General features: G+C 37.7%; 1 protein-coding gene across 1 annotated transcript in view; it reads left to right on the top strand.

The window, feature by feature from the left end:
* Nucleotides 1–60: 60 nt before the first annotated feature.
* Nucleotides 61–17,533, top strand: part of LOC121371545 (atlastin-2-like) — a 35,103-nt gene continuing 17,630 nt past the window's right edge. Inside the window, exons 1-3 of the mRNA XM_041497518.1 lie at nucleotides 61–106; nucleotides 12,420–12,572; nucleotides 13,775–13,989. Of these exons, the coding sequence (XP_041353452.1) occupies nucleotides 12,518–12,572; nucleotides 13,775–13,989 (270 nt within the window). The 5' untranslated portion in view covers nucleotides 61–106; nucleotides 12,420–12,517. The remainder of the gene's footprint in view (nucleotides 107–12,419; nucleotides 12,573–13,774; nucleotides 13,990–17,533) is intronic.

Here is a 17,533-nt window from a genome sequence, read left to right as displayed (position 1 = left end):
ATATTTCTCTGACGTCATGAAAACGTGTATAAAATTTACGTCACTTTAAAATTAGATATGGCGGAAAGGTATACGAAGAGAACGAAAACATACGAGTCCTCACCGGGTAATTTATTATTTTGATTATAATTTGGTGATTAAAATACAAATCAATTACTGTGTGAAGTGAATTGACTTTTACTTACGCTAGTAAAAGTAACCAAAGATCATAATGGTCCATGCCATTCAACAATTTCATCGAATGATGGCACGAGTATTCTGACCGTAGCTTGATTCACCTCTAGCCCAACCTTATTGGTATGTTGTAGGGTAGGGCTAGAGGGAACTGTGTGTAATACTTTGGTAATCGTCGACGACCGAATGGTAGCCAGCTACTGTGTCTAAAATATAGTTTTTTTCCTAAATCTGATCCTATAGCTTTAAGGTCGACAATAGTCACTTTTTCAAGTTTTTGGTCCCTTGTTTTGGCTTCCTACACAATAAATAAAACATGGGCAAGACTAGCCCGAGTACTCTGACTGTAAGAGAGCTAGACGGACATTTGGACATAAACACGCTCTCATTACAGTCAGAGACCAGCCTATGTCTTTTTTTGGCAATTCCTGACTACCAAACGGTAGGCAACGAGTCCCGCTCTAATACCACAACAATCCTATGTTTGACGTCAAATACCTTTACATCAATCATTTTCGAGTTACGTGATACAAAAAATCCACATATTAATCACTAATACACTTACTACAGAAAGAAACCCGACAGCACCCACATTTAGCTACGCTTCGTGACACTCCGTCGCAACAATTGCAAAGCTCGGCGATCTATTTCGAGACGTAGACCACGTGATCGCGCACTGGGCGATTCCGCCTTGTGCAGCAGTTACAGGGGCCGTCTCATATCAAGCGAAGTTACAACATGGAAGAGTTGGCTAATGCCGTTTTGGATGAATTTGGATTTCATTACGTCATTAAACCAAAACAATTACACATTATTGATTCCATTTTGAATTTGAAGGATACATTTGGGGTGTTATCGACAGGATACGGCAAAAGTATGTGCTACGTACTGCCTCCTCTTATGAGACGACCCCTGTAACTGCTGCACAAGGCGGAATCGCCCAGTCTCGAAATAGATCGCCGAGCTTTGTAATTGTTGCGAAGGCGTGTCACGAAGCGTAGCTGAATGTGGGTGCTGTCGGGTTTCTTTCTGTAGTAAGTGTATCAGTGATTAATATGTGGATTTTTTGTATCACTTAACTCGAAAATGATTGATGTAAAGGTATTTGACGTCAAACATAGGATTGTTGTGGTATTAGAGCGGGACTCGTTGCCTACCGTTTGGTAGTCAGGAATTGCCAAAAAAAGACATAGGCTGGTCTCTGACTGTAATGAGAGCGTGTTTATGTCCAAATGTCCATCTAGCTCTCTTACAGTCAGAGTACTCGGGCTAGGGACAAGACTTCTGAACGTTCCAGCATTCAGTTCATTTAGATTTAGGTTTAGTTTTAGTGATAGCATTAGCATGCTTGCTGGAATGTTCGGAAGTCTCTCCCCCCCCCCAATCAGTGTAAAGAGGGATTTTTTTATGTGGCTTATATATGGAATGAATAACGGGGGGGGTGGGTGGGACCGGGCGGATATTTTGCTGTATTCCAGTGTCAGCACTTTGCATTTCCTTACAATAACCGTAAACCAAGTACATGATGTTTCCGTTTTCAGAACGCTGGAAAAATTACATCACTATCGACCTGAACATAAACAATTAAGTGTCTTTTTTTTCTCTCAATATTGAAAATGCTTCAAATCAAGCTGCCAACTTTATCTTTTAATTAAAATACCATAAATATTGTGCATCAGTTTTCGTAATGCTATATTTTGGTACTAATTGATGTTGATACGTAGAACAAGAGGATTAGACATTAACCTGTGACAAAAACATAATGTAAATATTTTTCAGTGAATACTGTTTATTGGTCTGAAAATTATTCAATATTTTTTTACAAGTTACAAACAATTTATGATTTTATTTTAAAAAGAAGATTTTGATGTAAATTATTGCACAGAGTATAGACCCTACACTACTATAACAAGGAAAAAAATAGACAGCCAATGGATGGAACTGTTGAAATCATATGACATTTGTCAAAATATAGCGGAAACACCTTTATAACTTAGCAGCTACTAGTACAGGGATCGTACGCATGCTGGAAAGTGCTTAAATTTTATTTTCATCTTGGAAAGTGCTTAAAACTCCTGGAAAAATTAATTACCCCCCTGGAAAGTCCTGAAATTTTTATTATTTTATATATATATATATTTTTTTTTTTTTTTTTTATTTAATAATAATTATTTGGAAAATGTATTTATAAATAATTGCGTTTGACGTCTGGTTCCACACTATATCCTTCACGCAACAGTAATTATAAGAGGTCGACTGTGATTGGTCAACTGTTAAAATATATATACACAGTAAGAAGGCGTGGACATAAATGAACACAACTTGTGATTGATTGAATAAATTATGTAACTGTCAGCAGTTTTGTTTCTGATATTTGTGAGTTCAAAACTACTGTCAAAGATAAATAATTCAGTAGATAGCTGTAACCAGCACCCTCCAAAAAACCAAATACTCCTAAGGCTTATGTCTGTTATGCTTTTGTGCAGCAGGACTCGTGCAAAAGTTGAGAACTTGTAGTTGACACATTCTTTTGATTTCCCTTGATGTCTTAGACGACTCGATACACATCAAAACAGTAGCCACATGTCAAAGCAAGGTATCCACATCATCAGCACATGTCAAGGCAAGTCATTGAAGAGACCAATTAACTAAATAAACAATCATTTTATGGGTTAGTTTTGATTTTTTTAAAATTATTATTATTTCCATTTTTATTGACATGATATCCACATAAGATGTATACAGTGAATATGACAAAGAGATATTTAACTACATGAAAATAAAGTAGCTAAAGAGATATTTAGCTCAAAATCAAATATATGTGACTAATAATTAAGTATGAAAAATTCAAAAGGAGACCAACGACATACTAAGTATCAAAAAGAAGAGAAGAAATACAATCTAAGTTTTAAATAAATTGTGACAAATAGACCTCTTTCTCATTCCACTGCGCATGTGCCCGTTGCGGAGTTACTCGAGGATGCAAACCGCGAGATCTCGCCAAAATAGACCTATCTGCAAATTGGGGGGCAAAAGCAATGGGAGGCCACGACCATTGTTCAATTATTAACTGTTCCAATCGCATATGTCCGGGAAATTCGTTATCCTTCCATCGATATCCAGCCAATGGATATCGGAAATGTTTGTGGTTAATCGTTTCACGTAGAAAACGATTTTAATGTTACTCTAAGTATGAGGGTTTGTTCGGTACATTTTGTAGGAGGGAAGCCAGTGAACGCATAAGGGACCAAAACCTTACCGGTTCTGTACAGGAAGTTCCTACACAGGGCAGTCTAGTATACTTAGATATGGTGGAAAACACATTAACAGTAAAGAAAATAAATATATATTTTGTATATAAAGAAAATATATGTATATTTTGAATTATACTCAATAAAATATATAACGTGGCGTGTGTAAATATATAAAACATATATGTAGTCAGGACAGCTATGTACAGAACGTTCCTATACAGGGCGGTCTAGTATTCTCTACTTAGATATGGTAGTAAACAGTAAATAAAATAAATAAATATATATTTTGTATATACAGAAAATATATGTATATTTCGGACAATACTCAACAGAATATATATATATATATATATATACTCTTCAAAAAAAGAAACGCAAAAGGGTACAAATGGGTTATAACTCCGATTTTATGTTTCCTACCGGTTCATGCTTTGTGAATATAAGGCCATTGCATGTCCCAAACACATTCCCACGGTTACATTCGATAAAACGCAGCTACTGTACAATAAAGTTCCAAAATGTGAATATTCGCAAAAACGCAGCCACGTGCAAACCATGTCACCACTGCACGTGCGTTGTCTGCACGTGCAACATGAACACCGACAGTATAAAAGTGCAGGGTGTTCGCTTGCCTGGCCTCTGTATCTGGCCGACAGTTGACAATCCAGGACATGCCACGTCTCAGTGAACCGCAGGAGAAACAATGCCATCGGCCGACTAGACGCAGGCGAATCCAGAACGGCCGTTGCCAGGGCATTCCATGTGTCCCCAAGCACCATCTCCAGACTGTGGGGACCGTTACCAGCAACATGGATCAACACGTGACCTCCCTAGATCCGGTCGACCACGGGTTCACTACCCCCGGGCAGGACCGCTACATCCGGGTACGCCGCCTTCGGGAACGATTGACTACTGCCACCTCCACAGCCGCAGCAATACCAGGTTTGCGCAGGATATCCGACCAGACCGTACGGAACCGCCTACGTGAGGTAGGAATTCGTGCCAGACGTCCAGTTCGAGGTGTCATCTTAACACCACAACACCGTCGACTCCGACTGCAGTGGTGCCAGATTCATCGACAATGGCCTCAACTGCGATGGAGACAGGTGTGGTTCAGTGACGAGTCCCGATTTCTGCTCCGACGTCATGATGGAAGATGTCGCGTGTATAGGCGTCGTGGTGAACGTTATGCGGCAAACTGCGTGCAGGAAGTGGACAGATTCGGCGGGGGTAGTGTCATGGTGTGGGCAGCCATCTCACACACTGGCAGAACTGACCTGGTCCACGTGCAGGGCAACCTGAATGCACAGGGCTACATTGACCAGATCCTCCGGCCACACATCGTTCCAGTTATGGCCAACGCCAACGCAGTGTTCCAACATGACAACGCCAGGCCTCACACAGCACGTCTCACAACGGATTTCCTACAGAACAACAACATTAATGTCCTTCCTTGGCCATCGACATCACCGGATTTGAACCCAATTGAGCATCTATGGGACGAGTTGGACCGACGCCTCCGACAGCGACAACCACAGCCCCAGACCCTGCCCGAGCTGGCAGCAGCCTTGCAGGCCGAGTGGGCCACCATCCCCCGGGACGTCATCCGTACTCTGGTTGCTTCAATGGGCAGGCGGTGCCAGGCAGTTGTCAACACACGCGGATGCCACACCCGGTATTGACTCCAGATGACCTTGACCTTGGTGGTGTGTCCTATCACTTACTCACAATGGACTAGAGTGAATTGTGAACAATCCTGCAACATTTGGTAATTATCGGACTCACCATTCAATAATTAAATCAATTCTCCAAATGTTACGACAATGTGGTTTTGCGTTTCTTCTTTTGAAGAGTATATATATATATATATGAACTTTTAATGTTATTATTACTCAGTGTGTTTCAAATTTAATTATAAGTATTGTCTGTTATTACTTTTACGTTCATCTAGGTATGAACAAAAAAAATCATCCGTAAATTATGTGAGAACGGCTTCGCCGATTCACACTATTTACGGATGATTTATTTTGTTCATACCCCGATGAACGTAAAAGAAATAACAGACACTCCTTAAATAATAATAATAATAATAATGATATATGAATATATATAGAGTGATGACGGCTGTGTACAGGACGTTCCTACACAGGTCCGTCTAGTATTTTATATACTTAGATATGGTGGAAAACACATTAACAGTAAAGAAAATAAATATATTTTGTATAATACCCAATGCGTTCATGTTGACACTGTATAATAATGTGTGTATGGGTAAACAGAACGGCACCTACCTTCAAACCCCCCCTCCCCTCCCCTCAAATCCCCCTTTTTTTAAATTCCCACTTTATGGATATACATGTAACAGCATAAAATCAATTCCTTTTTTTTACTTTTCCCAATTAGATAGACACTAAGAAAAATGCAACAAAAACCTTCTGATATATATATATATATATATATATACAGTCAAACCTGTCCTAGCGGCCACCTGTACTCAGTGGTCACCTGCCTTAAGCGGCCACTTTTTTCCTCCCAAACAATTTATAATGTAAATGCACCTGTAATAAGCGGTCACCTGTCTAACGCGGCCAGCGGCCACCTAAATCGGATCTCAACTCGCTAAAATACATGCATTAAGCGGCCACAGTAAAGTTTTACTCTTATATAAAAGGGATATTTTAACAACAGCGATAAGGTGCAGCAAATAACTGATCTTCACACCTTCAGGAATACTAGTACCCATTCAGTCCCGACATCTCCACTGTGTATCAATTAAGGAAGTATGAATCTGACATGCATCTAATTGCCTCTGGGCAGGCTACGCTTGACATTTGTAGATTCACTTACTATAACAATACATCGCATGAAGTCGGAATTAAATAATTAAATGGAAAAAGAAAACAAAATTGTGGAGAATGGTTAATTTAATATATTCTATTTGCATTATTTCTGAAGGAGACAACATGTCAAAAGTTGATTTATAGTCAACTATGAAGCACAAATCCGTTAATTAGCGGTACAGACGGTAAAACAAGAAACAACAACAAATGTTTTAAAGACTATATCTGTGGCAACCTGTACTCAGCGGCCACCTGTCTTAATCGGCCACGTTTATCTACTCCCTTGTGTGGCCGCTTAAGACAGGTTTGACTGTGTATATATATATATATGTGTGTGTGTGTGTATACTCTCTCTCTCTCTCTCTCTCTCTCTCTCTCTCTCTCTCTCTCTCTCTCTCTCTCTCTCAATATATATATCGATCGATGCCATAACCTGTCGATGCCATAACCTATGGAATCTGTCAACTGTTTTGTTTATACTTTTTACGAGATAGTCTTTTAATCTGGCGTTATCAAAACCCTCGGGTACGAGTCGCAGAGACTTTGTCTAAGTTGTTGCACTGCTTTTTAAAGGGACATTCCCGAGTTTGCTGCAATTTTTAAGATGTTATCGACTAACAGAGACTTTTTAACGATTGTAATTACATATCAAATATATTTTTCTGCATAAAATATCAGTGGCTGTATATTAAACGTGTTTCTGATCGTTCTAATATTTGTACTATGTTAAATTTCATCTTATTTCCTAAAATATTGTTTTTTCTTATGTACGAAGTTATTTGAAGACAAAATCCAGTCTGGGCTTCTTACAAATATTAAGACGATCAGAAAAACATTGAATATACAGACACTGGTATTCTAAACAAGAAAATATATTTAATATGTAAATTTAATCGTAGAAATATTTTATTAGTCGGAAACATCTTAAAATGCAGCAAACTCAGGAATGTCCCTTTAATTTGAACCATTCTGCTGTAAATTTCAGCGGACCGTTTTCTATGGCCATTATACCATTTAATTCGAAATATGTACATGTTAGTTGCCAAAGTTTAAAAGTCTCCTACGAAGCTACTCAAGTCACCCATAACAACCTGTCTGTCACGCCCCCCAATTTGTAAATAGACTAGTTTCAGTCTATTTTGTCACGGGACGTTACTCTTCGCGCGCATGCGCAATAGAAATGCGAAATACCTCTATTGACCAAAATTTGGTGAATTTATCATAATTGCACGTGGAAAAAGCTGCTGCTTTTGTAACATAATAGTATTCAGTCAACACTTTTTGGATCCCATAACTGGTTCAACAAAGGCCATGGTTTGTGCTATCCTGCCTTTGGGAAGTGCAAATAAAAGATCCCTTGCTGCTAATCGGAAGAGTAGCCCATTTTGTGGAGACAGCAGGTTTCCTCTCAAAACCTGTGTGGTCCTTAACCATATGTCTGACACAATATAACCGTAAATAAAATGTGTTGAGTGTGTCGTTAAATAAAACATTTCTTTCTTTCTCTTTTTGGATCCATTTCAAACTAAGTATATTTGCATTGAAATGACTTTTAAATATTAAGTGTTTTGTAACAAGTACAGTGGCATTAATGGATTTTCTTTATTAAATTTAATGTTGCTGCTCGTTTTTACATGAACCAGTGCTGAATATCAGTCCAAATTGAGTTGACTAAAGTGCATTCCCAAAATAAATGGATAATTGTACTAAAGTTCTAAATTACAAAAATTACACTTCAGACAAGAAATATAGCCAATTTTTTTATATAAATAGGTATTAACAGGAAGTATATTATGAATTATTTTAAACTGAAACCAGCGCAATTCACTACTATCAGTACAGCATAAAGGAATTATATTTATATTTTTTAATCAGAATCTAAAAAAGTACAGTTAAATTTTTTTTCCCATTTTAAGTTGTAATCCGATTTTGAGAACTATGAATTTAGGAAAGTATTATAGTAATGTTTACTTCCTCTAACAGTTGTATTTAAACATTGTAATATTATATGGCAATTAGTTTTTGGGGATTTTTTCATGTTGATTGGTGGTAACAAAGAGTCCACTTCAAGAGATTATTTTTGTGCTATCAATAAATAATGTGTTTGGCATTTAGTTACTCACGGAAACAGGTATAAGTCTGGTAAATTTCGTATTTGAAACACGATGTCACTAATGAGTTTAAAATAATTATCAATGAAAATAAAACATGTTTATATGATTTATGTAATTTTGTCAAAAGGTACTTTTCAAAAACCACAAATAATTGATGATATAAAGTATATGTACTTGTAAGTACTCTATAACTATAAGCACTGACCTATAAACGTAATACCGTAAATGTGTTAATTAATGTTTAGATGTTTTGTGACCTTTTTTAATTATTATCATGATTATTTTAATATTAAATTTGGATGAAAGAAAGAAATGTTTTATTTAACGACGCACTCAACACATTTTATTTACGGTTATATGGCTTCAGACATATGGTTAAGGACCACACAGATTTGGAGAGGAAACCCACTGTCTCTTTCCGATTAGCAGCAAGGGATCTTTTATTTGCGCTTCCCACAGGCAGGATAGCACAAACCTTTATTGGCTAAGGGCACCTAAATTTTTTACAAAGGTAGTCCATTCGGCGACCATCGATTTTAGGGTCTGGCAAGTATAGTACCAGTTAAAAAAAGAAACACACTGAAACTGAATGGAATGTGGAAAACACACCGCGTCTGTGCTGGCGCGAACTACAGGTCTGACAGCGGAAGACATAGAACATGCTGTATATTTTGACAGCGCCAGACTCAGCTTCTGTTGGCGTTATGGGCCGAGATACTGGGCAGGGGTGCAGAAATGGAAAATATTTCACTAGCCTGCCGTACCAGAACCAACTAAAAGTTACTAGCCCGCCAGAATTTCTACTAGTCCACCAGCCCATAGAAAATATACTTTTGTTTAGCAATATTTTAATATCACTGGCATCCCACAACTTCTAATAGAAGAACCTATTAAAAACACACTAGCAACATACTTTGAACGTAAACAAATCATTATTGACAGGCCCTGTTTCCTGTTTCTATTTACCAAGGCAGAAAATATGATTTTTAGGCTATTGTCCGTTTGCGTCAAAAAGGAACCGATGAATTGACATGAATTAAGATAATGCATATTACAAATTAATTTATTAAGTTTTAAACCCATACCATCTCAAATAAAAGAAAATTTGGGATGGGGCAGTTCAGTGTAAATTAAGGTTAAATCTTTTCTGATACAGGTTTTAAGGCAATTGATGGAACATCCAAGGTAATATGAACGACAAAACCGTAATACATGATCAGGGTAGTATATACCTGCACAATGAAGTTGAATGGGCATTTGGCAAAATAGTGGATTCTACAGATCTCTATCTAGTGCCTCGTCAATAGGAGGATAGCCACTTCTGAGGAAATCCTTTACTTGAGATTTCATCCCTCTTGCGTTGACCCAATAGCTGATGTATTTTTCGTGCTGGGGTGTCGTTAAACATTCATTCATTCATTCCCTCTTGCGTTGTCATAAAGTTTATTTCATCTCTCTTACACTGTCTGAAAGAGGCCTGCCATTTCCAGACTAGTTTACTAAGACAATGCAAGTCCAGCTGCATACCTTGGTTGTTCTAGCATTTTGTCTTCACCTCTGTATTAAAAATTAGATTTAATCTGTATGATTTAATTTTAATGTGTAAAAAAGCATATTTATTTATATTGGATTTCTTTTTCAAAAAATGTTATTTAAGTTTGTATGGGTTTAAAACTTAATACCATGTTTTTATATGTATTTCAACTTTATTAATTATGAATTTACATGCCAATTCATCGGTTTCCTTTTGACGCAAACAGATTATATACAGTGAGCACATGGTAAATATTCAACAAAGAACATTCAAGGTTTGAATTTGGCTGTACAGTTAATTGCATTGTGATAACTGGAGGGCTAGTTGAATTGGAGAAGGGCCAATAAGATCTTTTATCAACTGGCCCTGCTAGCGACTATGGTTTTCATGTAAATTTTTAACCCAGTATGTATTATGGCTATGAAGTTTTTTGTTTGTTTGTAGAATCCAGCATTGAGACACAGATGCATGCACACCCACACACACAGTAAAAAAAATCTGCACACTACAATATTTTTTAATTTATGTATTTTTACAACTTTAGCATCCATGTGATAAACATTAATATATCTAGATTAGATGTAGCTTATGTTTGAGATATAACAACCACTGAATAAACAGTTTTCTGGATTGTCGGTAAACAAAAATTTCTTTCCGGGTAATGTATACAAACTCCTGGAAAAAATGTAAAAAAGTCCTGGAAAATGAAAAAAAAATGGTGCTTAAAAGTGGAAAATTAAAATGTTTGAAGTGTATGAACCCTGAAGTGTTCTTTCTAAATGTCCTATAATTTTTATTTAAATGTTTTTTGCAAAAGTCATCCACCTCTATGTTGATCAGTAAACTTTGTAGAGTATATTTAGTCATATAAAAAATTACTAGCTGACTTACGTGTGTTTGGCTGGTCCACTATTAAAATTTTGAGCTGAAATTTTGTGTATTGCTTTATCATGTACTGTACTTATCAAGTTTGACTTTCATGGAGATTTACTCATTTTTCACAGTTATGGCCCTTGAATTTAGGAGATAAGCAAATCTGTTGAGCCCAGTAGGGGACATGTGTTGCTTTAGAAGTACTCTCAGAATGCCATATATCCAATAAAAAACAGCGAGATGGAAATCAATTAGACTGTGATATATAGTTAACCTGACATTCATGTGTCTGTAACACGTAAGTCAGCTTCAAGTGCAACGGCTGTAAATAACTTTTAGTCGAAAAAGATGTTAAAATTTGCTTAAAATCTGGTTTTTGAGGATATGTAAGAAATAGAATAATATATTTGTGTCCGTTACCATTTATGTCACAACTTGTTTAAAACATTGAATTCGCTTTCGTTTATTAAATATATTTTAAAATAACTCGTTATGAGATAAATGGTATCTAAAGGCGCCACTCATGTATTATTGTCTATGTATACATGTGTATTCTAACAAATATATAATTTTTATGTGAAATAGCAAGTAAAATACCATCATTTGTCTGCAAATTGCAATACTTGTATTTTATTGTTCATAAATATTTTCATTGGTATCTAGCAAATACTTATATTTATATTACATAGTGTAGACCTCTATAATTAGACTTTGTGTACCTAGATCACTTATATATGTATTTGTGTATGGTCAGAATACGAGTATATCTCATCTAGGACTTTGGAGTACTGTAAACAATTGAATATATTGATCATTACAAAGTAAATAATGGTAATAATACTTTATTTGGATGAAAAGTATAAATTGGCAACTGTACAGGCATGATATTTCTGTCAAACAGTATGTATGCTTACATGTTGTATACATTGTACATGTATGTACATTGTCATAGACATATTGGCATGAAATGCACAAACAACTATTTTCATTTGCACACTGGGTTTTTTCAAAGTTATATGGCACAATCAATTTGCTGTTTGCAACCTTATAGTACTGTTTAATATAGTATTGTGATAAAAACTATATTGTATGCAGTCATTTGTTATATATATCATGTCAGTTGTATTTCATTTACCACCTCCGACCTGCTACCGACCACGGTCAGGCTGCTGGTGCTCCCTTGCACTGGCCAGTGCAGACGGTCCTTCCTCCTACCCCCACCCTCACCCCCACCCCCCACCTTTCCTGTCCTGGACAGAGAAACCGGCCGAGGTCGGTGCCTGTGCCCCAGACAGGCGTGCGCTTCATTAGCTTGCTCTAAATGTGCACATTAAAGAATCCTTCCTTCCATTTCATTTGTTCTTATTAATTATCATGTCAGTTAAAACTTAAAATTGTCTTTTGAATAAGATCAACATTATTTAGAACTTTAAAATAAAATAATGAGCTGTGTCAACATAACTAAAGAGTAGGTTACACAAAATATTTGGGGAAAAATTAAATTTGTGCATGTGTGAAATATTGAGTTATTTACAGTAGCTTCAAAGCACATACATCACAGCTGGTTCTTGGTATTAATATAGATTTATAAATGAAGCTGTTCTAAGTTATAATTTTCAACCAATTGCAGGTGTCTGATCAGAGTGGTTGATGAGTGTCAAGAAATATCGTTGACTATAGAATTGAGATATTAAAGTATACTTGTGTCATAAATATCAGATTCACATAATGGAGACCGATGACGGCAATGATAATGCTACATGTACATGTAACATTGGGTCTGGTAAGCAAATGCATGTATATATATATGAAAGCTTTGTCTCGTTTATTTCATTGGGTTTATTTGTTTTGTTGATGCTGGTGTTTTTGTTTAGGTTTATTGTTTGTTTGATTGTTTAGGGTTTTTTTCTCAGTACCTTTTATAATGTAATTATTAAGACCGTGTCAAGTTGCTACGAGGTGCTATCAGAAAGTTCCGATACTACGCCTCTAAAACAGCAAAAACCGTGCCGGATCTAATTGTGGCTGCTGTCCCCTTCAAAGTAGCCACCTTGTGCAGCAATACACTGCTCCCTGCGCTTCTGCCATGTATGGAATGCCCCCTGCTTTTGCTCGAGGTTCAGGAGCCTGGGCACGAACTTGGCAGCGACGATGTGAGGATTGCATGAACTGTTCCAAATGACACGTTGATGATGTCAGCAACTTCCTTGATGGTGATCCGATGATCCTGACACACTTCGTTCAATTTCTTCAACATTTTTGGGGGTTGTGCTCGTGGAGGGTTACCCTGACCTCTCTTCATCCTCCAGTGACATTTTGCTCCTCTTAAAGTGAGAATGCCACTCAAAACACCTCGCCTGGCTCACTGCTTCGTTGTCGTAGGCTTGCTTAAGCATTTCAAGGGTCTCCGTTGCTGATTTCCCGAGTTTGACACAGAATTTGATGTTTGCTCTCTGTTCAAGTTTAAGGTCCATAGTTAAATCGCAAATAAGCAAGTACATGTGGTCACAAAAATGTGTGTAACACAGATCCCGATGTTGAACATGCGACGTCACGTGGCATACTGAATAACGAAAGTCACTGCTCGCTCCTGCTGCACGTGCATGGCCATGTCGCGCTCCGTTCATTCGCAACAGGAACAGTCTCGGAACTTTTTGATCGCACCTCATATTCAAAAGCTACAATGTACATGTGTTATGTGTGTATTATATATGCAGCAAAGAATCAGATTGTGACTGTCATTATAATTAAAAAGAAAAAAACAATTAATTAATTTGTACCCCGATACTGGTTTTAAAACTAATTGGGTAATCACATGGTATACAGATATTATTTAGGTGTTTTCTCCATGCAACCTTGTACTATGGTGCATTTTTTCAATATGATCATGTCATTTAATCATAATTAACTATTAGAATGATGATTGAAAATGGAAATTCTGAAGTAATGCATGATGATTTAATTTCTAACGTATTGTACTTGCAGTTTCTGCAACCGGTGCACCACTGAAGGGTCATCCTGTGCAGATAGTGATTGCTAAGGACGACCACACATTTGAGTTGAATGAAGAAAAATTAGAGGAGGTCCTACATCACCCTCTCATTCAAAACAAAAAGGTCGTCGTCGTCTCAGTAGCTGGGGCGTTCCGGAAAGGGAAATCTTTTCTTCTAGATTTCTTCCTTCGATATCTTTTTGCAAATGTAAGTATTCAGATTTATATAAAATCTGCCTTTATAATATATATGGAATCAGTACATTACAACCGGTACAATGTGTATCAAAGGTTATCCTGTCTGTGGGAAAGTGCACTTAAAAAATACTTTGCTGCTAATAAAAAAAAAATGTACCAGGATTCCTCATGAGACAAAGTGTAAGGATTATCAGACTTTTGTGCTCTGGTGGTGTCGGTGAACATTACAAACGTTACAATATGTCGGACCACTTGTTTAAATGTATACTATATTGTGTTTATCAAGCATTAATACAGAATGTACTTTTTTTTCTTCTTTCTTTTTAATGAATTAATAGTGTAGATCCTGAAGTTAATGCGTCCCTAAATTAATGCGAGTGACGGTGGGCAGACTAAAATGTGACATGAAATTAATGCGAGTGGCCTCCCTTTTGAAATATTACTTTTCTAACAACATACGTTTGTGTACTTTTCGGTTAAATCCGAGTTAAAGGTCTCTTCAATGAGATCAACTCACTAACATGTCTGTGTAGACATCAGTTACCCTGTTTAGTCCCTTGTGGTTTTGATGTGTATATTTAGCTAAATCTGGTTAAACATGTATGTACTATTACAACTGTTAGTCCGGCTCCCAGATACCAATTATGCATATTATGAAGATTTTATGAAACTTTCAGGGATTGAAGGTAACATATATGGCTTCAATCTCAGAAGGGGTGCCCACTCATCCGGGCACTATTTTCAAGATGGCCACCATTTTTCAAAATGGCCACTGTTTTTCAAGGTGCGAACACTAAAAATGATAGAAATAACCGATTTCAATGATCTTAGTGTTGATTCATGTTTTTGACAACTCTAAAACTGAATATTTGGTTTGTAATTTCGAAAATCCAACATGGCGACCCGTATCAGCCATTTTCCAAGATGGCCACCATTATTTAAATTTTGTTTAATAATTAACCAATTTTCACAATCTTGGTGTCGATTTATATGTTTTTGACCATAGTAAGACAGATTATGAGGTTTAAAATTTGGAAAATCGAATATTGTGATCAGTAACGGGCACTTTCCAAGATGGCTGTCATTTTTGGGGAACTTGAATAACTATTGAGACTGAATGATTCTATATTGTTTTTGTTCAAAGAAAACGGCGAACAAGTTGCATTTGAAGATTGGTGTTCGGAAGAAGCTAAACAGCATCCACTGTTCAAGTATTGGCTCATATCACTTCAGCTCTTGAAGCTTCTCTTCACATTTGTCCGCTCGATTCGTCAACGCAACTTTGGTTTGTACCTCACTTCACTGAAGAAGATGCTACCATGGTTTTTCGTAATGGACCACCCAAACTGCTCGCGTTGGCTTTCGGTACATGTGAAAGACCTTGTCAAACTCGAAACTACAGCACCTGCCATCTACTGAAGATTTCTCACCGGAATTGATCAAGCCCATGAGCAAAACAACGCTGTTGTCAAAGGTGATGGAGGTGCTATCGGACTTGCTGAAGACAATGATGCCTTACGTAGATGGAATATAGTTGGTCCATTACTGAGTGAACTTATCAACGAATTCGAGGTTGATCTCAACAAGAACTCTGCTCCTGTAAATCCGAAACATCATGAGCAGTATCGACCCTTTCAAACGATGACAGTTCAAAGCTTTTCGTCTTGGACTCAAAGGTCGTCGTTCAAGCTGACATCGTGGAAAAGATGAACAGAACAGAATCAACTGGACTGGAATGTTACAACAAGTTTCGAGAAGAAAGATTTGTTCGGAGATCAGAGCCACTGGATGCACCAATTACTCGGACAAATCTACCACTATTTGCGAGTAAGAAGAAGCGTCGCACAAAGGCCGATGGACATGTCCGTATCCTTAAATTGGATGTAGAGTTGTTCTCCAGATTGTTCATCGTCAGTCAAAACCGTCAGCTAGATCTAGATACATTCTTTCAGTGTGAAAATCAACCATTTCCTCCTGCCTTGTTTGCAGATGGTGATCTCTATCTCGGGCAGAAAGCTGACCTGCTCGGACTGTTGGAAACTGTGCCAGACAATGCTGACAACACAGCAAGCAACCGTGTCACATGTGATGGTTTGATCATTGACGGAGCTGCACTCGTTAACATCTTGCAACCCGGAAAAGAACTGAAAACATTTGACCAGTACTATTCGAACACGTTTGCTCCTCATCTCACCAAACAAGTCACAACAGTTAATGCTACCCGTCTTGATGTTGTTTGGGATACATACGTAAAAGATAGCTTGAAAGAGGAGACGCGACAGAAACGGGGTACAGGGGTGAAGATGGTTGTCCGGTTATCAGGTGCACTGCCCAGAAGTTGGAAGGATTTCCTCAGACAACAGTGTACACCAGTCAGCATCTGCATCTGCATCAACCCTTCCACCCACCGTAAAGCATGAAGAGGCGGATACCAGGATATTTGTACATGTATCTAACAGATATGGTAACAAATGGAATAACCAAGATAGGCATTCGGACAGTAGATACGGATGTGTTAGTGCTTGCTTTAGCTAGCTTCAACAAGTTATATGCTATAGGACTACGAGAACTGTGGTTGTTATTCGGAACAGGCAAGAACTATAGAAGTATTCCTGTACATAGAATTGCTGGTGAAATTGGTATCGATATGTGCTCAGCTTTTCCTGGCTTCCACGCATATAGTGGGTGTGACACTGTGTCTGCCTTTGTTGGCAGAGGGAAGAAAACAGCCAGGCAAACATCGAAGGCTTTCCCAACAGTTACGTCGGAATTCACCAGTATATCTACTGTGTTACGTTCGTTACCTGATGATGTATTTAGGAACTTAGAGCGCTTCACATGCTTGATGTACTCATCTAGCACTGAACAAACAGAGGTCAACATGCTCCGAAAAGAACAGTTCACCATTGGGAACAAACGACTCAAAAGTCTGTCTTCAACGAAGGAAGCATTACGACAGCATACCCTACGTGCAGCGTTTCAAAGTCGCCATGTTTGGGGGCAGTCGCGCGAAGCTGAACCAACATACCCATGTCCGAAGGAATGGGGATGGCAGAAAATTGATAGTCACTGGGAGCCTAAGTGGTCCACTTTAGATGAACCATGCAAATCTTGTCAAGAGTTAGTCAAGTGCAGATGCACGAAGGGATGTTCGAGGGCTTGCTCCTGCAGAAAAGCTCAACTCAAATGCACTCTTCTTTGCCCATGTTCGGTGAATGTTCGGAGTAAATATGTAAGTTGACACCAGAGATTACCTCTGACAACTAAGCCCAATTTCACTTTCATGGAACACAGTGGCCACCTTGGAAAGTGGCCGTTACTGATCACAATATTCGATTTTCCAAATTTTAAACCTCATAAACTGTCTTACTATGGTTAAAAACATATAAATCGACGCCAAGATTGTGAAAATCAGTTAATTATAAAAAAATTCAAAAATAATGGTGGCCATCTTGGAAAATGGCCGCTACGGGTCGCCATGTTGGATTTTAGAAATTACAAACTCGATATTCAGTTTTAGAGTTGTCAGAAACATATGAATCGACACTAAGATC

The sequence above is a fragment of the Gigantopelta aegis genome, chromosome 4 (genome assembly GCF_016097555.1).
Source record: "Gigantopelta aegis isolate Gae_Host chromosome 4, Gae_host_genome, whole genome shotgun sequence".
NCBI lineage: Eukaryota > Metazoa > Mollusca > Gastropoda > Neomphalida > Peltospiridae > Gigantopelta > Gigantopelta aegis.
The sequence above is the reverse complement of the archived record's forward strand: the minus strand, read 5'-3'. Positions and strand labels throughout refer to the sequence as shown.